General features: G+C 41.3%; 1 protein-coding gene across 1 annotated transcript in view; it reads left to right on the forward strand.

The window, feature by feature from the left end:
• The window catches only part of YEATS2 (YEATS domain containing 2), a 109380-nt gene that overhangs the window by 11831 nt on the left and 74530 nt on the right, over positions 1–23019 (forward strand). The window contains exons 2-6 of the mRNA XM_041002599.1: positions 7651–7769; positions 12221–12318; positions 12786–12878; positions 18014–18259; positions 20133–20248. Of these exons, the coding sequence (XP_040858533.1) occupies positions 7670–7769; positions 12221–12318; positions 12786–12878; positions 18014–18259; positions 20133–20248 (653 nt within the window). The 5' untranslated portion in view covers positions 7651–7669. The remainder of the gene's footprint in view (positions 1–7650; positions 7770–12220; positions 12319–12785; positions 12879–18013; positions 18260–20132; positions 20249–23019) is intronic.

A 23019-nucleotide genomic window follows, 5' to 3' on the forward strand; every position in this document is an offset into this window, starting at 1 on the left:
GTCTTGCACTTTGTCAGATGTGCTATGATCTAGTTTGACATGGCTTGTTTCCTGGACCAGCACTTGTCTGTAGATGCTGTGGCAAAGCCTGGCAAATTGGCACATATTCTGTCTCTTGCATGTGCCAGCAGATGCAGTGGCCTTGCCTAATCTGGCCCTCCCTTAAACCCAGGCCACATGTAGCCTTATGGTTGTTGCAGCCCTGTGCAGCATGGACTGCCCCCAGTGCCAGCAGGGGAGCACTTGAATCCCCCCACCATGTTTATTCTTGCCCTGGGATCTTGTGTCTGCTGGCGGGTACTGTGGCCCAGTCTGGCATGGCTTGTCTCACCTGAGCATTCACTGGTGGGTGCTGCAGCCTGACTCCACCTGGCCTGCCTCTGGTTCCTGCTGTTGCTGGCATGGGGGCGGGGGTGGGGGGTTGTTGCTATAGCTAACCCTAGCTGGGCCAGACCCCAGTCCCAACCCTAATGTGAACTGATGGTGTGGCATCCCAACCTGACCCCATCCTGACTCTTGCACTTTCCAGTGAGTGTTGCAGACTGGTCCACCTTGGACCATCCCCAAACTTGACTCACATGTATGCTGACAGGTACTTTAGCCAAACCTGGCATGATCAGCCCCCAGCCTTGGTTCTTGAGCTCACCAGCCAGGGCTCCAGCTCTCATTCATAGATCTTACACACACCAGTGAGTGTTTGGCTCAGCCTGACTTAGCCCAGCTCTAGTTCTGATATTGAGTGGTGGTACTGTGGCCTTGCTAGATAAGCTCACAGCCATTCCGTCTCTCACAGGTGGGTGGTACTGCCCAACCCTGCTTGGCCCACCTCCAGACCCAGTTCTCATGTAGATCAGCTGGTTCCATAACCTAGCCTAGCTCATCCCACATGCAATCTGGCCCTCATGAGCACCAATGGATGCTGGAGCCTAGCCTAGTGTGCTGAGGGATGTTGTAGCCATGTTCAGCTCTGTCTGCTCCCACTCCTTCCACTCTTGGCTCTCACACTCACAACTGGGAACCTCAGCTCAGCCTGGGCATCCCATTGTCTCCTGAACCAACCTGCTCCCAGCCACAGATCTTGTGCATGCTGGTAGTTTGCTCTGACCCAGCCTGGCATCGCCTACACTGTTTCTTGGCCCTTGCCACTGAATACTGCAGCTTGTCCTGCCCACGTCCTCTCCCAGTCCCAACCTTTCACCAGTAGATGCTTCAGCATAGCTAGTTCTTCCCCTCGGCCCACTCCCAGACCTAGATCTCATGCATGCCAGCAGGTACTATGCCTCTACCTGGCTTAGTCTGCCTCCCAGTTTTAGCTTTTGTATGTGCTGGTGGATGTGGCAGCTTGGCCCACCCCATTCCCAGTTCTTGGGTGATACTAACAAGTTCGCTAGCTAGATCTCCCACATGAGCAAGTGTATTGGTCTGAACTAGAAAAGTCCTCCAGTTTCCTTCCTTCACACTACCCAGTTTTAACCCCCTGGTTTACCAGAAAGTGCAGTGGCCTGGTCGGTTTAAGTCCTCCAGAGATCACTCATCACTTGTAACATACTCTCAGTGGTCCTCCCTCCCATGTATCCCCCACATCTCCTTCCCTGAGCAGTCCGCTTGCCCCAAAGTGTGCAGGTCCCTGAACTTGTTCTTCTGGCAGTGTGGCGTGCTGGCCTGGGACCCTGCCTGCCTCCCCAGAATCCAAGTATGCATGTCAGTCCCCAGGTCCAATCTGCTAGCATGTTTTGCCACTGCTCTGACCCTGTGAAGTTTTGAGAGATGGCACTCCTCTCTGCTGGTTCACTTCCCAAATGTCCACAAAGAGTAGTCCTGGGTCTGGGACTGTTCCAGGAGTCAGGAACACAATCTGGATTGCCTGTAGTGGTGTCTGGGATCCAGTTGAAGATGGGCGTTGGAACTAGGCACCAAAAGGGACAGTTGAATCCAGGTACTCTCAGGTAGAATGTGAGTGTCTTAGTCTAGGTGTTGACCTCTAGGTTTATTTCCCAAATGTCCACAACAGACATTTGGGCCCTCCTCTGTCGCTTTCTGAGGCTGTAAGCAAAGAGCTGGATTAGAAGTGGAGCAGCCGGGACATGAACTGGCATCCATATAGGATGTCAGCACTGCAAGTGGAGGTTTAGCTTGCTGTGGTAGGCATCAGCATCTGTTACTTTTCTTAACATTCTCTTTAAGAGGACAGAAATGGAATAAAATATAAATATAGTGGAAAAAAGTCTCACATGAATCTGTGGGTAGTTTTTTCATAATATGTGTTTGTGATGAATTTTTTGCAGACTTGTGAGTTTCACTATTTTAAATCTGTTTTCCATGAACTTTTTGAAGTTATATTTCTGGTTTTTGTGCTTTTAATATGTTGTTTGGTATATAATTTATGTTGTGTCTTTATGACTATTTTAATATCAGTCTTTCATTAAATGTTTTTGTATGGAATTATTTTGCCTGCTGTCATTTTTTTGGCATGTCTGCATAATAACTTTGCATACCCATTTGTTTAAAAACATTTAGCTATGGTGATTTTTGATGGTTACAGCAAATAGATTTGTAAATATTATGAACAGCATGTTGAAAACTAGTATAAACCAGGAACTGTGTTCCTTGTGGGCGTTTATATTTTGGTAAGTGTTGCAGTTAACACTTCATTTGTCCATTCAGAGAACCTGAGAGGGAATATAGGAGGAGCTGGGTGTGATTGGGGTATTCAGGTAGGGCCTCTATAAGATGGAATCTGATAAAACTGACCCAGGGGAAGAGTATTCCAAGCAGGAAAGACGTAAGCCTAAAAGCTACAAAGGGAAAAGATTTGATTTAGGAGCAGGAAACAAGCCTAGCGTGTCTGGATCTTAAAGACTAAGGCTGGCGAGGGAGACCAAGCACAGTTCATGTCCGGTCTTGCAGGTCACATCACGGAGTGTGAGTTGATTCGAGTGTTGTGGGAAGCCTTGGAAGGTTTCAAGCAGAGGATCATATGATCAGGAGAATAAGATTTTTATGATTTTTTTAAAGAAAAAGATTTATTGCTTTTTATTTGAAAGATAGATTTAGAAAGAAGGAGACAAAAGATTTTCTTTCTGCTGATACACTCCCCAAATAGCTGCAATGGCCGGAGCTGAGCTAATCCTAAGCCAGGAACCATGGGTCTCCCATAAGGGTGTAGGGTCCCAAGGTCTTGGGCGGTCCCAACTGCTTTCCCAATCCACAAGCAGGGAGTTGGATGGGAAGCAGGATTGTTAGGGTACGAACCAATGCTCATGTGGGACCCCAGCGTGTGCAAGGCAAGGACTTTAGACACTAGGCTACCACACTGGGCCCATGATGAGGCGTTTCTAAGATCTTTGTTGATATGTAAAGTAAAACCTTTTTAGATTTTCCAGTGACTATACATAATATGTTAATGTTTTTAATTATTTACTTTTCTTGTTAAAAAAGAAATTATTTTTCTCTTGGGATTTATTTAGAAATATAACACATTAAGACCTTTCTAACATTTGTTAAAAATGCAGACTTGTTTAGAAAGATGAAAGTTTTAATTAACAGTATTTGCTTTTTATAATGAGGCTGCTTTGTTGACAAAAAGTTTAGTTTGGAGAAATGCATGACAGTGTTTTTATTGTAACAGTATAATCGGTCCTTCCATTCTTCCTTTGTTAAAGATGTAGTTGTTTTTTTTTTTTTTAAAGATTTATTTTTATTATTTTTTTTATTGGAAAGGCGGATATACAGAAAGGAGAGACAGAAAGGAAGATCTTCCGTCCGATGATTCACTTCCCAAGTGAGTGCAACGGCCGATGCTATGCCGATCCGAAGCCAGGAGCCTCTTCCAGGTCTCCCACGTGGGTGCAGGGTTCCAAAGCTTTGGGCCGTCCTCGACTGCTTTCCCAGGCCACAGGCAGGGAGCTGGAAGGGAAGCGGGGCTGCCGGGATTAGAACCGGCGCCCATATGGGATCCCGGGCGTGCAAGGCGAGGACCTTTAACCACTGTGCCACTGCACCGGGCCCAGATGTAGTTGTTTTATTTGAAAGAGTTGCTGAGAGATAAAGGGAGGAATCTTCCATTTGCTGGTTTCCTCCCTAAATGGCTACAATAGCCGGGACTGTGTGAGGCTGAATCCAGAAGCCTGGAGCTTCTTCTAGGTCTCCCACTTGGGTTGTCTTTTGCTGTTTTCCCAGGTGCCATTAGCAGGGAGCTGGTTCAGAAGTGGGGCAGCTGTGACTCAAAGTGGGATGCTGTCACTCCCGACAGCGATCTAACTTGCTATGCCAGAGTGCCAGGCCCTACATATATCTCTTATTTTGGTTTTTGTCCCATAGTGGGGAGAATGATTCGTTCCTGCAGACAAGTTTCAAATGAAAACAAACGTTTTTTCAGTAGTTCATATACTGTCTCATCATTTTTCTTTTCAGTTGTTTCTAAAGATAATTAGTGTTTCAAAGTTGAATTGACAGTGTCTACCGAAAATCAGACAAAATAATTGAAAACATTGGGGGTCCTTTGTTATACATCCCATTCCCATGCTACGTGAGGATAAGCACGTGAGATGTGCCTCACTTCAGCCAGCATGTGCTTGCTCATGACATGTGCATACTACAGAAGTACAACTGGAACATACTCAGCAAAATGCTAAATTCTCCGAAACATGTTTCTCGGAAGCTTAAGTATATATATCCTCAAAGATCTACCAAATATTCTTCTCTCCCCCTCCCTTGCCTAGCCCCTCAGTTTTAGAGAAAAAGGCAGAAGAGAATTTTGTTTTATCCTTTAAGAGAGAATATAACAAAATACTAGTTTTTTTTTTAAGTTTTTTTTTTATTTGAAAGGCAAAGCTTTAGAGAGAATAAGAGAGAAGGAGATCTTCCATCTATGATTTCACTTCCCCAGTAGCCTAGTGGCTGGAGCAGGGCTGATGTGGAGCCAGGAGCCAGAAGCTTCTTCCAGGTCTCCTGTATGGAACCTATCACTTGGGCCATCTTCTGCTTTTCCAGGCGCATTAGCAGGGAGCTGGATCAGAAGTGGAGCAGCCAAGACTCAAAAGCACCCAAATGGGATGCTGACACTGCAGGCAAAAGCCTAACTTGCTGTACCACAGCACCAGCCCAAATAAGTACAGTTTGTGAGTGATCCCCAGGCTTTCTGGAAACAAGCTGCTGCTGTTCTTGAGGTTACTCTGGAAGTGGGAAGATAAACTGATTTGCGAAGTTCATAAAATGGGTAAGTGAAGATGATGCTGGGCTTGGACTCATCTTCACAGATAATTCCATGAGGCTCTTGCCAAACCATGTAAGACGTGACGAGTGGGAATGGTGTGATGTGAGAACAGGCTTGGATTTATCTTTCTGATTCTAGGTTTAGCTGCAAGTAGGAGGTATTTTTTATTCCTGTTTGGATTAAGGATGAAAAAAAATCAAGTTCATTATTTTATATAAAGCGAATGTATTTCATATACACAGTTTTAAGAACATGGTACTTCCCACCTTTACCCATTCCCTCCCTTTTCCTTCCTTAGTTTTAATTTTTGCAATGAAATGCTTCATAATTAAAAGTTTAGCCCTTCACTAAATACAGAATTCAGCAAGTAGTAAATAAAAAGGTATCTGTTCCCCCAGAAAATAAACAGAACAATAAAACACCAATCAAATCTCAGGATGTCCGTTTCGTTTATGTACATTACTTTTTCTGTACTCTGTATTGTTAGTTATCACAAATCATAGGAAACATGATTTTGGCTTTTTGTGACTGGCTTATTTCACTAAGCATAATGGTTCCAGTTGCATTCATTCTGTTTTGAAAGACAGGCTTTATTTTTTATGGCTGAATAGTATTCTATCATGTCTCTATACCTCATTTTCTTTGTCTAGTCATCAGTTAATGGTCATTTTGATGATCTTTTTAGGAACTCCAAATTTCTTCAGGTTGCTAAAACTGATTGCATTTTAAAGAAACAAGTCCTTTCGGTTTTTTTCTGAGCTTTGAAAACAAAATAATAGCTGGAGTCCAGTTGTCTCTAAAAGATTTCAGTTACTTTCTGAATTTTGCAGATGACTAATCATTGTATAGGCATTAAGTGCCTTGATTTAGGATATTTATATATATAAATGCTGGGGTTTTTTTATACCAGTTTTTAAATTTTTTTAATTTTAATTTTTGAATTTTACCATACAATTCTGTATAGTCTGGGATTCCCCTTCCCCCAATTTCCATCCCCCCCAATAGATTTTTCTCATATTGTCACACATTACATTTCTTCATAAGGAGTTACAATTCCATCAATCTGTTATTTAAGTGTGCCATGACATTGCTGGTACAGACAATGTCAGACGGTTCATCATCCTATTGTCTATATACGTCCAGCACTTTCATTGGGAGCCCATCTTTTGTTTGAAAATAGAGATACATATTGCATTGTGTCTTCACATCTGGATATGGTAGTCTGCATTACTCCGCCAGTATACATTCCAATTTGCATGATGGATTCCTTATAAGTAGAGAGAAACATGATATTTGGGTTTGACTTATTTCACTGAGCATAATGGTCTCTAGTTGAGACCATCTAATTGCAAATTGTATTATTTCATTCTTTTTAATGGCTGCTAGACCACTTTTAAGGTTTGGTGGTATTACATAAGATACCAGTTATAAGAAAAAAGGTTCTTTCAAGCCTATAATTTGCATATATAGTTGTCTGTTTTCATGAATTCTACCTATGTGGACTCAGCTAACCTCTGCTTGAAAATATTTGGGGGGAGAAATTGCATTTATACTGAGCATATAACACTTTCCATTATTTCCTAAACAATATAGTCTAATAAATATTTTATCACATGAATGCTTCAATAGTATTACAGGTGATGCATAGATGACTTAAGGTATATTGGCATAGATGCATATAAAGCATATATACATTTGTTATATGGAGTACTACATATTTAAGGGAAGTTTGCATCCTCGATTTTCATTATCCTGGAGGCAGGGTTTGTTTAGCCAGTCCTCTTGAGCATACCAAGGAGCAATTGTAGATCATTACATGATTTCCCAACTGAATCAAGGGAGTCTCTGAGATGGGTGAAAAACTAGACCAAGCTGAAGGACTTTTAAATTGTTACTTCTGTTTCAACTCTGAATGGATGTAAAGCTTTTGAACTAATGTTCTGTTTTTCTAGTTTTGAGTCAAAGTTTATCTCAATAAATAAATATGTATTTCTGCCTTTGGTTAGGTAAATAATCTCCCTTAGTGGTGGAGCAGATATTTGGAAATCATCATAGAACTCTTTAGTGTCTTTGTGTTGTTGAGTAACACTGCAGAGAGCACCTTGTCACTACTTCAATTTTTTTTCTTCTTTTTTTTTTAATGATTTATTTTATTTATTTGAAAGCCAAAGTTACAGAGAGATGCGGAGAGACAAGAGGGGGAAGTAAATCCTTGATTCACACCTTAAATGACCATAATGACTGGGGTTTGGTCAGGTCTAAGTCAGAAGCTTCTTTCCAGTTATCCCATGTGGATGCAAAGGCCCAAGCATTTGGGCCATCTGCTGCTGCTTTTCCAGGTACATATAGTAGGGAGCTGGATGAGAAGTGAGCAGCTGGGACTTGAACCTGTAGAGTCATCCAGTACTATTAATGAATTTGTCATTGCTTTACAGTGAACTACAGAGTGTCATCATGTCTGGAATCAAGCGAACAATCGAAGAAACTGACCCTGATTATGAGGATGTATCTGTGGCCCTTCCAAATAAACGGCATAAAGCAATTGAGAATTCAGGTAGAAATTTATCTACTTTGAGAATTGCTTCTTTGTTGACATGTGTTTCCTATTTAAGATTGTTTGTTTAATAGCAGTACACCATGTGTGACATAAAAGGGCAGTAGATTTGGAAATATAATCATAGACAGTGAGTGCATCAGTAATGAGCCAGGCTGTAAGTCTTTGCGAACATTGAATGTTAGGTATGATCAGAGCCTTGTAAAGTGTGTACCACAGTGTGGTATGATTGTAAAATGATTAAAAGTGATACCTGGATTAAGATTTTTTTATTTTTTGTAGTCAAACATTGTAATGAGTGTAGGAAAATCATCTCATCAGACTTGTAGTTTCATAGCTGTGATTGCTTAAAATAAAGGTAAAATCATTAATAATACTATTTGGCCTGGTGTTTGGGGGAGCAGGTTAAGCTGTCACTTGTAATGCTGGCATTCTATATCAGAGCACTGGTTTGAGTCCCAGCCACTCTGCTCCAGATCCGGCTTACTGCTGATGCGCCTGGAAGGCAGAGGAGAGCAGCCACAGTGCTTGGGTCTCTTCTCTAATGGGAGACCAGGATGGATTTCCTAGCTCCAGGCTTGCTACTGTTGGGACCGTGTGGAGAGTGAACCAGCAGACTTTCTCTGCTTTCTTTTTCAAACTTTGTCTCTTTGTCTCTGTCTGACTCTCGGTCTGTCTCTGACTCTCGATCTCTCTCTGTCTTGCTCCTTATAGTTCTCAAATCTTTTTTTAAGGAAAATTTATTTAATACTATTTAAGCAAATGTTTTACATTGGTCCCAGGTTTGGTAGGTATTTTGAAGGTGGTATATGAATGATGGAAGTTTAGAAAACATTGATTTAGCTCAGTTTCTACATGCAACTAATGGGTAAATTAAGATTAGGGGGCATTATATTTCATGTCTATCTTCACCCAGAATGCTCTGGAACTATCTAAAAAAAAAAAGCCATGTTTATATTTTTACAGTAAACTTATTGAAATTATTTAATGTGTGTTAAGGGAATCCATAGAAATAATTAATTTTTTCTTTTTAGGACTTATTATTTACTTGAAAGGTAGATTTACAAATAGAGGGAGAGGGGGAGAGAGCTGTCTTTCATCCACTAGTTCACTGTCTAAATGACCACAGTGGCCAGAGTTGGGCTGACCTGAAGTCAGGAGGCAGGAGGTTCTTCCAGGTTTCCTACATAGGTAGGTGCAGGGGCCTGAGGACCTGGGCCTTCTTCCACAGCTTTCCCCAGGCGGATTAGCGGGAAGCTGGATTGAAAGTGGAACAGCCGAGACATTAGCCAGTGCTGCAAGCTTTACTTATTTTTATTTGAAAGGCAGAATTATAGCAGAGAAAGAAGGAGAGAAAGAGGGAAAGCTTCTCTCTGCTGGTTCACTCGCCAGATGGCCACAGTGGCTGGAGTTGGACTGGTCTGAAGCTAGGAGCCTGGAGCTTCTTCCAGGTGCCCCCTGTGGGTGCAGGGACCCAAGGTCTTGACACATCTGCTGCTGCTTTTCCAGGTGCATTAACAGGATGTTGGATCAAAAGTGGGGCACCCAGGACTCCAACAAGCACCCATATGAGATTTGGGCACTGTAGGCGGAGCTTAACTTACTACACCACAGCATCAGCCCCAGATCCAATTATAAATAATTAAAAAGAAAGTAATGATCAGTTTTTCACTCCACCTATACTTTTATTTATGAAGAAATTGCATTCTCTTAAATAAAAGTTAAATAGATATGAAAGTGTTATGTAACTTATGTCAATTAGTCAAAATCTTCATGAGCAGGGCCCGGCGGCATGGCCTAGTGGCTAAAGTCTTCACCTTGAATGCACTGGGATCCCATATGGGTGCCGGTTCTAGTCCCGGCAGCACCACTTCCCATCCAGCTCCCTGCTTGTGGCCTGGGAAAGCAGTGGAGGATGGCCCAAAGCCTTGGGACCCTGCAACCGTGTGGGAGACCCGGAGGTTCCTGGCTCCTGGCTTAAGATCGGCATAGCACCGGCCGTTGTGCTCACTTGGGGGGTGAATCATCGGACAGAAGATCTTCCTCTCTGTCTCTCCTCCTCTATATCTGTTTTTCCAATAAAAATAGATAAAATCTTTTAAAAAAAGAAAATGCTTTAGTTTAAAAAAAAAAAACTTCATGAGCATAGCTTTTTAATAAAAATAAGAAAGGAAATTGCAATTGTTTTAATAACACTGTAGCTTCCTCCAAAACTTAATATATATTCTAAAATGTACATTTTGAAGGAGGGTCAATTTGCTTTTCTTCATTTGGGTCTCTATACTTCACCTAATTCTGGCAACCATTTTTTAAGCAGAATTTTTTTCCTCAAATTAGATTTGGTGGAAGCTTTTTTGTTGCTTGTACTATTTTGATATTGTTTTGTTTTCATTTTATCCATCAAAGAATTTATTTAGAGGTATTTCTGAGACTATATTAAAAAAAAAAGATAGTCTTTAGTGACCATAGTGTAACAGCATCTACCAAGAATGATGTCTGATGTTTATATATGCAGATACCCAAGAATTACGTATTTCTGTTCCCCAGTATCCTCAGTGGCTGGAGTTCAGCTGATCCGATTTGAAGCCAGGAGCCAGGAGCTTCTGCCTAGTCTCACATGTGGGTGCAGGGTCCCAAGGCTTTGGGCCGTCCTCGACTGATTTCCTAGGCTACAAGCAGGCAGCTGGAAGGGAAGTAGAGCAGCTGGGATATGAACCAGTGCCCACTGGGATCCCAGCTCATGCAAGGCAAGGATTTTAGCCGCTAGGCTGCCGCACTGGATCCCTAAACTCACAACTTTTGTAGTGTTATATTGATACTGAAAAGATTCAGATTTTGATTTTGGATTAGGGAAATCTATTTTGCATGGCAGGTTTATATATACATTTGATGCTATGGTTTTTCAAAGGTCACCAAATATTTCTTAGGATCTTCATGGAGTTTTTTTCTCATTCTTCATTTGTTGCTAGTTTTATCATGTTACAATTTAAACACATATGTTTCCATGCAAGTTCACCAGTTGTATACCTTTTTACTTCATTTGATTTGTTTTTCTCCCCTTCTCCATGGACATATGCATGTATGTGCAGTTGTGCAGATAAAAGAAGTATGTTATTTTTCTTTCTAAACCATTAGAGAATAACTTGGACACCTCTAAATATTGCTGTGTATTTTTTAGGTACGTTCTTTTTAGGTACATTCTTTTATATAGCCAGGATATTGTTATTAAAGGCAAGGCTGTTTTTTATGATTTATTTATTTTTATTACAAAGTCAGAAATACACAGAGGAGGAGAAACAGAGAGGAAGATCTTCCATCCGATGATTCACTCCCCAAGTGAGCACAACGGCCGGTGCTGCCGGCAGCCTATCTTAAGCCAGGATTCAGGAACTTCTTCCTGGTCTCCCATAAGGGTGCAGGGTCCCAAGGCTTTGGGCTGTCCTGGACTGCTTTCCTAGGCCACAAGCAGGGAGCTGGATGGGAAGTGGAGCTGCCGGGACTAGAACCGGCACCCATATGGGATCCCGGTGCATTCAAGGTGAGAACTTTAGCCACTAGGCCATGCCTCCGGGCCCAGGCAAGACATTTTAACATTGTTATACTGTGTAATCTAATCTGTGGTCCACAAGCAATTTTTAAATGTTTCCTTGCTGTTGTATTATATAGTTATTTCCCCCAGGCTTTAGGATTTAGTTCAGACCACGCAGAGCATTCACTTATTTTTGTCAAAAATATGTAGGTATTAATTTAAAAGGTAGAGAAACAGAGGGAGTTTGAAAGAGGAAGAGAGTTCTTGCATTTGCTGGTTCACTCCCCAAGTGACTGCAACAGCAGTGGCTAGACCAGGCCAAAGCCCGGAGTCTGGAACTCTGTCCTGGTCTCCCGCATGGGTGACAGGGGCCCAAGTACCTAGTTTGTCTTTCCTAATTGCATTAGCAGGGAGATGGTTGGGAAGTGCAGCACTTGGGATTTGAACCCTGCTTTAAATGGGGTGGAGGTGATGGCTATGCCTCCATTCTGGCCCCTACACAGAGTGTCTAATTGCCAAATCTTTTAGTCTTTCATTCTCCTCAACATTTTCTTGTCTTCGTTAGCTTTCATGTTGGAATGGTTCAGGCTGGTTATTTTGTATAATGCCCCGTGGCTTGAGTTTGATTTTATGTTTTTTTGTGGCTTGAGTTTGATTATGCTTTGTTCATTGATTAATGAGTAGATGTGCATTTTGTCAGGAGCATCACAGTGCTGTTGTGATCTTTGTAGTGCATCACGTCAGACAGCACGGGGTCACTTTGCCCCATCTTAGTGGTCTCAGCTTTTCCTCTCTGCTGTGAGCTCTGCTAGTTTTCTGCTCTTAGTTACTATTTCCTGAGTTTCTGTTGTTACTGGCTGACTTAAATCAGGACAGCTGCTGATTAATTAGGCCTTGGGTATATCTTATGTTCTTTGTGCAGCTCGAGATGCTGCCGTGCAGAAGATTGAGACTATTATTAAGGAACAGTTTGCTCTTGAAATGAAGAATAAGGAACATGAAATTGAAGTCATTGACCAGGTATAACGATAATAAAAAAAAAACCAAATTGTCAAAAATAAGTCTATCACCATAGTTATGTTTTGCATTTCCACTACGAGTATTCTTTGAAAAATAACTTTTTTGTTTGGGTTTGGGGGAGGGGACGAGAATACTGTTAATGTTTTGAATGAAAGTACAGAATTTTTAAAATTACCAAAAATTCCATCCCAAAAGATAATCCTTCTTTGCTTTTGTACTCGGCATCTCTGGTTATTTTTCAGTGAATATACATGGGAAGATACCAGGATATCTGTATATCTTTGCAACTATTGTTTGTCCTCTTAGATCTTTGCCAGTTGAATAGGTGAAAAAATGTCATTTCCGTTTAGTTTTGTGGTTTATTAAGTTATCCTCTTTCACTTGCATTTTTTTACTTTGTGAATTATCTGTACTTCTCTTTTGTTATTGCCTTTTTCTTAAAGTAATAAATTATCATTTGTTTCTAGCGACTGATTGAAGCAAGAAGGATGATGGATAAACTTCGTGCCTGCATTGTAGCAAACTATTACGCTTCTGCAGGTCTTCTAAAAGTTTCTGAGGTGAGTATTCCTCCAGTCACTGTTTTTGTTGTGTGAGGGAAAGTTATGTCAATGTGGATTCCCTGCTTTTCAGACATTTCTTTTTCTCTCTTTCTCTTTCTTCTCTTTCTTTCTTTTTAATATTATTTACATAGGTTTTTTTCCCCTTTTTAATATCATTTACATAGTTGACAGATGTAGAGGCCCTTGTGGGCCTCTGGTTAGGGTGGAGAGGCTCAAGTATGGCACAAGGTGATTGGGACAAATGTTTCAGTCCTCAGTCTCGACATTCAGCAGCAAGTAGTACTGTCTGGCTCAGCCTAGCTATCCCCAGTCTCAGCTCTCGCCAGTAACTGCAGCAGCCTAGCTCAGCCTGGCCTACACCCAGTGCTCATGTGAACTGGCAGGTGTTGCAGTCCAGTTCGGCCTAGTCTGCACCCTATCCTGGCTTTCATGTCAGTCTGTACCGTAGACTGACCCTGCCAGGCCCACCCGCAGACCTGACTCACACGGAGTCAGTCAGTGGGTGCTATTGTCCAGCCTGCTTCTAGTGCTAGCTCCATCAAGAACTGTGGACCAGCAGGAGAGTTCTCTAAGTTCCCTTTCCAGGCCCACCCTCTGCAAAGGATCTCATGTGTGCTGTTGAGTGCTGCTACCCAGACTGACATGACCGGTCCCCAGTCTTTGTACTCAGCAGTGCGTACTGCGGCCTAACCTTGACTGATCCATACCTATTCTAGCTCTCACTAATGGGTGCTACAGCCTAGCCTCAATTAGGCCACCCCAAAACCTGCCTCTCATGTGACCTAGTAGGTACCGTGACTTAGCCTACCTTATACCACACCCATTCTGATTCTCAAGAACAGAGCCAGCCTACACATATGCTGATGGGCAATATAGCCTTGCCCACAGCCCTGCCATGATGGCATGAGTGCATCAGTGGGTGCTGCAGCCTGGCAGAAAAGTCAGTAGAGTTCCTCTACAAGGCCCTTTCCCAGCACTGGGCCTTATGTGTACTGGCATGTGCTTTGACCCAGTTTGGCATGGCCCACCCACAGTCTTAGCACTCGCTGGCAGGTGTTGTAGCTTAACCCAACCAGGCGCAGCCCACACCTTGTTCTGGTCTCCTGTGTAACAGTAGGTGCTGCAGCCTTGCCTTGCCTGACCTGGCCTGCCTCTAAACCTGACTCTTATGCTCCATAGCTGGTGCTGCATCCTAACAGGCAAGTTCCCCAGGTTCTCCTATCAGGCCTGCTCCTAGCTTTGAAGCAGCCTTGCTTAGAATGGTCTGACCTGAGTGCTAACTTTTTTGCATGTGCCGTTGGGTGCTACAGCCTGGTCCCTCCCGGCCTCCTCCCAGCCCTAGCTCCTGCGAGTGTCAGGTGGGCTCCTTTCAGGTGAGTTCTGTGGTCCAGCCTGGCTCAACCTGTCACCACCCCTAGCTTTCAGTACAAGCCTGCCAGGCATGCCCCCTATCTCTAGCCTTTGCAAGCTTCATTGGATGATGCTATTTGGCCTAGCCCTGGTATCCCCTTGTATGTGCAGGTGCCTTGGCCTGAGGCAGGTATGTTCTCCAATTTTCCATCTAATATGTCCCAGCTTTCCCTCCTACCTGCGAGTACAGGGGCCTGTTCTTGGAATACCCCAGAAGTCATTCCTTTCCACATGCCCTCAGCTACTCCTGCTCCAATACATCCCTGACTCCCTTCCCTGGACAATCTACAGCACCCCTGCCTTTAGTCCAGCGCTGTAGCCTAATGGGAGTTAAAGTCCTCACCTTGCAAGTGCTAGGGTCCCGTATGGATACCAGTTCTAATTCTGGCGGCCCCACTACCCATCCAGCTCCCCACTTGTGGTCTGGGAAAGCAGTCGATGACGGCCCAAAGCTTTGGGACCCTGCACCCATGTGGGAGACCCGGAAGAGATTCCGGGCTCCTGGCTCCTGGCCATTGCGGCCGCTGGGGGAGTGAATCATCAGGCGAAAGCTATTCCTGTCTGTCTCTCCTCCCCTCTGTATATCTAGCTTTGCAATAAAAATAAAATAAAACCTTCAAAAATCTGAAATTAAAAAAAAAAGAGCAAGTATGCTGGACACTGGTATAGTTAATACAAGTTTGATACTAACAAGGCCCAAAATGCCTACCAGCTACTGGCTGCTTTTCTCCCAGCAGATAACACTTGTCTAGGTAGAAGGCAACCTAGAGTTGCCTACAGCTGGGGTCAGACTTTTTTATTGACTTTTAGAATTTGAGAAGCCTGCCTAAACTTACCAGTCATTGTGTTCAACCATAGTCCTTTTGTGACATATGTTAGCCTTAGTAACAAGCTTTCTTTTATGCTACTGTTTGTATTGGTTAGCTTTTCATTACTACAACCTTGAGCAGGGAGCTGGATCAGAACTGGAGCAGCCAGGACTCAAATTAGTGCCTCTATGGAATGTCAGCACTGCAGGTGGAGGCCTAACTTGCTATGCCTCCGTGCTGGCCCCTTCTCTAATTTCTTTTAAACCTAGAACAAGCCCTATACATTGCCCCTGCCATTGTCCTTATTTCTTTTTTTTTTTTTTTTTTTTTTTTTTTTAAAAAGATTTACTTTATTTTTATTACAAAGTCAGATATACAGAGAGGAGTAGAGATAGAGTGGAAGTGGAGCTGCCGGGATTAGAACCTGCAACCATATGGGATCCTGGCATCTTAGCCACTAGGCCACGCCATTGGGCCCCTATTTCTTTTTTTTTTTAAGAGATTGATTTTATAGAATAAATTTTGGCTTTGTATTTTGCCTTGGGTTATTCCTTCATTCTCTGCTTTTTCTGGAAAGTGAATTCAGGTGTAAAGGTTTGATTAGATTTAGGATCAGTATCTTTGGCAGAGATATTTACAACATGCTGTGTGCTTCATGTTGTCACATCAACAGGCAGATTGATGACAGGCTGTCCTGAAAGTGACGTTCAGTTTGATCATTTGGTTAATGTGATTGCAATCAGGAACAAAGAAACATTTTCTTCCCCTAATTTTTTGACAAATAGGTGATAAATAAGTATCTTGTCTTTTTATCCTGCCAGTCTGTCCACATGCAAACATAAGTAATATGACTGAACTGAAATTAAAATGTTTAACATTTTGATAATTTTAGCATATTTCCTTTTTTTTTTAAATTTTATTTTTGATGGTGTTTACATAGAAGGATGCATGTCCATGTGGACCATTGATTAGGGTAGAAAGTGTTGAGGATTATAAGAGGATGAGATCATTGTTTCCAGGTTTCTTTTTCTTCTGTATCTGGGAGATGGGAAGGAGAGATGGGGAGAAGCCACACCCAGCATCCTAACCACATCAGTACCTGGGCTTGGGGGAGGGTCACCTGATGTCATTCCAGGGTCCCCAATGTGGAACATGTTCTGAGGGTTCTGCTCAAGTGTTTTAAATAGTTCTGAAATGCTGTCTGTCTGTGCCAAGGATGAGGAAATCCTTCCAAGGTCCATTGGCTGACATAATCCACCTGAGAGTCTCCATTCACTCAGATATTTCCTGTCTAAGGTTCTCTGAGGTAGTTGTCCAATTTGTTCTACCCTCCATCCTCTGCTATGGTACCAGATGTCCTCTGCAGGCCTCAATAGACTGCCATATCCTCCATGTACCTCTGGGTGTGCCATCTACTGCTTAATGTTAGTATTTGAGGAGGCCCAGTTCTGACACATGCACTCCACTGTCAGACCACAGATCCTGCGAGTTTCCCTGTGGTTGGAGTTCTGAGCCAAGGGGTTCAGTTATAGGGGTGTCCCCAATGAAACCTCGTCTGAGGTGACCCTATACCTGACTCTTGTGTGTTCTAGTCAGTATGAGATCCAGCTAAGTCTCATCCACATCAGCCTATACCCATAGAGGTGATTGCAGTTGTTGGGTCAATTCTGTCTCCAACACCATCTCTTACACAAATCAGTTGATGCTGTGGTCCAGCCCAACCTTTCCTACCGTACACTCAACCCTCATGTACACCAGTGGGAACTGTAGCCCAGTCAGCGCTACCCCCAATAACTCCCACCAGGCCTGCCTACAGCCCTGGTTCCTGTGCATGCTGGTGAGTACAGCAGGCTGGTCCAGTCTATCCTGTATCCCATTTGGCTTTTGCACCCACCAATGAGTGCTGGAGCCTAGTTTAACCCAAATGACCCACTGTCTAGCCTACACTCATGCTGGCAGGTACTACTGCCTGTCCTGCCAAATCCACTCCCAGCCCTGGTTGTCATGTGCACCGGTGGGAAGTACAGCCCATCAGAGAGGTGCCCACAGTCTCCCTACAAACCCATTCCCAGCCCTGGGTCTTGCATTTTTTATTTATTTTTATTGGAAAGTCAGATTTACAGAGATAAAGAGAGATATGGAGAAAGATCTTCCATCTGCTGATTCATTCCCCAAGCAGCCACAACGGCCAGAGCTGTGCTGATCCGAAGCCAGTCTCCCATGTGGGTGCAGGGTCCCAATGCTTTGGGCAGTCCTTGCCTGATTTCCCAAGCCACAAACAGGGAGCTGGATGGGCAGTGGAGCTGCCAGGATTAGAACCAGCGCCCATCTGGGATCTTGGCGTGTGCAAGGCGAGGACTTTAGCTGCTAGGCTACTACGCTTGGCCCTAAAATGATTTTTTAACGATGCAGTTTTTTAACAGCTGGGTTTCCTAGTAACATAGCTAGAGTGTATCACATAATAATAGAATGTGTTATATTTTGTATGCAAGTAGCTAAGATACAGAAAAACACCCTGGGCCTCTTTGTACCAGACAGAGGGAAAAGTTTATACATTGCTATTACTTACTTTAAAGCCGTTTTACAGGGATGTTTTATTTAGAGCAGTTGATGTGTCTGTGTAGAGTGATTTGAGACCTTTTTAAAGTGAAATTTTATTTGGCATATATTATTCTTATCACCAGAAGACCTTACTTCTTTAGCTTTTAGTGGTAAAACTTTAGCGTAATTATTTTTCTTTCTAGTTTTTGTTTTGTTGGTTCAAAGACCATGTTAAAAGAAAGTTGAACTTCATTTTAATAAGCATCAAGAGATTGTGATGACCAGATAAGCTTTTTTGGAAAGACCAAATATTTGCTTACTTTTGATGGGTTGTGTTTAATCTTTGCTTCCTTTAATTTTTTTACCCCCTAGGGGTCAAAGACATGTGATACAATGGTTTTTAATCATCCTGCTATCAAGAAATTTTTGGAATCACCATCTAGATCCTCATCTCCCACTAATCAGAGATCAGAAACACCATCAGCCAATCATTCAGAAAGTGATTCCTTATCTCAACATAATGACTTCTTATCTGACAAAGATAATAACAGCAATCTGGATATAGAAGAAAGACTCTCAAACCACGTGGAGCAGAGACCAAGCCGAAATCCTGGAAGGGTATTTGTTGGATGGTGGTGGGTGGGGGGATCTAGTGTCTATTACATATTATTATATATAGTATCTTATATATATATTAGTATTACCTCATCGTACTTCCTTAGGCACCCTAGGAAATACACTGTTTTCTTTTAAAAGGGAGAAGGTGGGTGTTGATCAGTTGAAAGCTGCATTGGTGTGGCAGTTTTCAACTGCCCTTTGGAATGCCTATGTCCCCTGTCTCATATCAGTGGGAGTCCCAGCTGCTTGACCTCAGTGCAGCATCCTGCCAATTCATCCTGTAAGCAGCTGATGATGTGCAAGTGCTTGGGCTTCTGCCATCCCGATGGAGACCTAGATAAAATTTCTAATTCCTGGCTTCAGCCTGGCCCTGACCTGGCTTTTGTGATCATTTGGAGAGTGAGCCAGTGAATCAAAAATCTCTATTTATCTGCCCCTTTGCCTTTTAGATGAAAATAAAATATTTTTTCTAAAGTTGTGTTTACCCAATAATATCAGAAGTGAGAGTGAAGCTTAGTTCTTTCTAGTTTTAGAATTACATAGTTTCTGGATGCCATTCATGAAATTTGGAAAGAAAACCTTCAGAAATGGTCAGTTCTGTGTCCTTGCTCAAGGCTGTTCCTCTCGATCATATATAGTCTTCCAAGAAAAGTGGCTCTTTAGCAGTTTCCTTTATAAAATTTTATATTCTGGGCCTGGCGGCGTAGCCTAGTGGCTAAGGGCCTCACCTTGAATGCACCGGGATCCCATATGGTTGCCAGTTCTAATTCCAGCAGCTCTACTTCCTCTCTGTCTCTCCTCCCCTCTGTATATCTGACTTTGTAATAGAAATAAATCTTTAAAAAGAAAAATTTATATTCTAAGATGCTTTAGTGGGTGAAGGAAATGTGATGAATGATAAACAGAAGAAGAAACCGTTTATTGCTCTTTGATTTTGTTAGTTTATTTCTTGAGCTCTCATTTCAAGTTAACTTTGTATTTCTTGGAATAATATTTGATTATCCATTGTTGGATTAAATCATTGGTTTTTCTCTGCCTGGGGCTTGGTTCTAGAGGGAGTTTTCTGCATGTTTGGATCTCAGGAATTTGATGAATTTTATTTCCTGATTATAAATTATAAAATACAATGCAGAAAAAAAGGAATAGAAGAGTCACTGATAAGAAATCACTTGTAAGAGTCACAAGAGTGACTTATAAATCAGAACGCTTAATGTTTGTCTATTGAATATTAATCATGTAATCATGAGCAAAATGTTGCACGTTTTTCTTTCTCTCTTTCTTTTTTTTTGATCTAGGTCAGACCAATCATAGGATTTAGAAGCTTTGAATATTTTGTACTATGTGTGGCTATTTATATATGTATTTATATGATGAACATTTAATACTTGCTTTATAACAGATATCTAAGAACTGAATAAAACAAAGTCATGTGTGAAAGTTTACTACAGTCATCCTGATTTTCCCAGTGAGGGAACTGAGGTTGCTCAAGATTACACCTTAGCTCATTAATTGTAGAAAATGTTTGAGTTATGGAGTACTATGGAACTGAAAAGAAAGTAAATTCCTTTGACCGCTGCATCATTTCCATTCCCATTTCACAAAAATGATCTTTGTAATAGTTTCCTGTTTGTCTTTTTTGCATTGTGTGCATACAAAACAAATGACTTTTTAACAACTACATGGAATTACGATTCGCAGGTGTTTTGTATAAACTAATGCAATATTTATAATAAATTACTTTTTTTATGTCTGGGAGGTGCTAAAAAGCCAGAGAATTTTGCAACTTAGAAAGTCATTTCATTCATATTTTTTGTTTTTACCCTGTTGGAAACTGTTCATACAGAAAGTGATTATTGATTGTGATTTCTTTCAGGACACGTCTAGTGCTGTCGGCTCTCATAAAACAGATCCACGGAATGCTGATCTCACGGGAGATGAGACTTCACGGCTTTTTGTAAAGAAAACAATAGTAGTAGGCAATGTGTCCAAGTGAGTATCAGATGCATGTATGCTGATACCGTGGCATTAATGCCCTCATTCTTATAGTATGATAATAGGAAGAGAATTCAGGGATTCTTTCTCCTAGTTGTTTCAAAAGTAAACCAGAATTCAGAGACTTTTGCAGTTTTGGTAATAAATAGTAAGCAAAGGTAGCATTTGTATCTAGATTTCCTAGTTTCATCTGGATATCATCTCCTCTGTATTGCTTTTCTCTACAGTGTTGTCGTTCTACTTTGCATCCTTCTCATAGATATCCATGAACAAGGGCACATGTTTGCTTCAAAATGTTGCCCTAAACAATATAGTGACTTTCATGTGTAGTTTCTGGAGATGGTTGAACTTAAAAGTGAAAACAGTGAATTCTCAGGAGCTGCCCTCTGCTTCAACTTTTCAGATCTTTAATTTTTCTCTACATTTTCAATCTTGGGAGCCACTATTTTCCTAATCATCACTGAAACAGTATTCTTTGTGAATGCATATTCTGTCAGTTGGTTTCTTAGCACGAGACTATGTGATGGCTTTCTTTTATTTTTTCCCCCTGACACTTGAGTTTCTGCATCCTTTTTGGTCACTCTGGGAAGCCAAACTGATGTGAATATAGTAAATCATTGGCACATGCATCTTCCTTCCAGTCATTCACTTGTTTCATTACTTTTGCATACTGATTATCCTAGTGGTGCAGTAGAGGCTTCAGGGAATGTTCCTCCCAAGCTCTGAGTTGTTTGGAAAGGAAATCAAAGTCCAGATTTGAGACTCTGCCTGCTTTCCTGTGCCTGCCTGTCTTTGACTTAGAGTGAAATGGTGCTGGGTGAAAATTTCTGAGACAGACTCTTACCCAAATTTATTTGATAAATAGGTAAGTTTATGCAGGTTTGGAGGAGTTTTTGATCTTCTGACATAATTATTTTCTTCAGAGACTTATTAGCTAATTTCAAAAATGTTGATTTGGTTATGCAAACTGAAATGTTACTAATTTTTTGAAATTTTTTTAAAGATTTATTTTTAATTGAAAGGAAGATTTACAGAGAGTAGGAGAGACAGAAAGAAAGATTTTTTTGTCTGCTGATTTACTCCCTAATGCCACAAGGGCCAGAGCTGAACCGATCCAGAGTCAGGAGCATGTTCCCCACATAGGTACAGGGTCCCAAGGCTTTGGGCCATCCTCTACTGCTTTCCTAGGCCCTACTCAGGGAGCTGGATGGGAAGTAGAGCAGCTGACACAAAATTGGTGCTCTTATGGGGTGTAGGTGCTTGAAGGTGGGGGATTAGCAAGTTGAGCCCTTTTGCCAGCTCCAGTGTTTTTAATTCTTTAACCAGAAATTTTGAAGCATGCCTCTATCTCTTTAAGAGAATGATTTCAGGCTGTCTGTAGGAGCTTCATGAATTCTGTTTTCCCGTAGCATAAGAGAATGTAAATAGTTGTTCAGATGTGACTGTATGGAAGGGATTAGGTTAATGGAGAAAAATTGATCACACAGTGATCAAGATTTTAAATAGTAGTTTTAACTAATTTCTTCATGAAATTGTATTTGCTGATCCCTTTCCTTGATTTTTTTTTCTCGTTAGATTTTTTTTCCTCTGCTCTCATCATTTTTACCATTAAATACGGTTATTTACTAGTTTCAAATTTCCCAAATCAGACTAGAATCTCTTTAGCCACTATCTTATCTTGTTTGTTTCTATACATTACAGTATTTACCATAAAATAAGTATTTGCTTGATGAAAAAATAGGTGTTTTTATGAAAATTGTAGTTGGGTGTAATTATTTAGACTAATGAAGTCAAAATTGTAAAAGTTATCTTGGTGAAACAAATCAAACAAGGTATAAAAACAAACTTGCAAGTCCTAGTTACTAATAAACAATAAGAAGTAGATTATTAATCTCGGCAATACTTGTAGATTATTTAATAATACTTATGTGGGGGAATAAATTAAGATCAAATCAATTAAGCCTCTCTTTTATAGATTCTTTTGGAGTTACCATGCATTTAGCTGAGGGACAAATAAATAGTTCTTTTGGAATTTGACTTTGAATTGTAACCATATTGCATATGAGACCTACTCAGAAAAGACCGAGGTTTTAAGTCTAAGTAAACTCACCAACCACAAGATGTTTGGGATAACCACTGTTTTGTTGTTGTTGTTGTTTTTCCAAATAATGTAGAGTTACAATTTGTGCTTGGTTTTTAACTAAAATACTGGTTAACTATGGATGTTTAGGGAAGGAATGGTGGGCATGAGACTGTTTCAAATTGGTTTGCTCTGGAAGAGAGTAAAAACATTGATTAATTTTACTCTATTAAGAGTGTTAGGTACATAACATCACCATTACAAATATAGACATAGAGGTTCTACTTTTGAATTAGTATTGGGAAAACATGGAATGAAAGAAGAAATGAAAAACTGATTTTAAAAGATAAGGGGAAAATGTGGATTTAATTTCCTTGATAAAGGAAATCATTGGACTGAGATAAAGTAACCTAAAATTCAGCTCTGAGTTGTTTATCATAGACAAGTCTAAATGCAGGCAGGTTGAAGTACGTAATTAGAAATTTGGCTAGCAGTTGACAGTCCAAAAGAAAACTAGGGTAGTATAGTATTATCAGGCAAACTTGATTTCAAGTGTTGATGGAGGAAAGACAAACTCTATAGTGATAATAGTTTCTTATGCTGAGAAAATATGAAGATACTAAATTTCTATGCACCTGGTAATGCATTAAAATGTATAAACCCAAACTGATAGAACAGAAGAAATTAC

This window comes from Ochotona curzoniae, unplaced genomic scaffold, assembly GCF_017591425.1.
Source record: "Ochotona curzoniae isolate NIBS_2020 unplaced genomic scaffold, NIBS_Ocur_1.0 scaffold_2587, whole genome shotgun sequence".
NCBI classification, from domain to species: Eukaryota; Metazoa; Chordata; class Mammalia; order Lagomorpha; family Ochotonidae; genus Ochotona; species Ochotona curzoniae.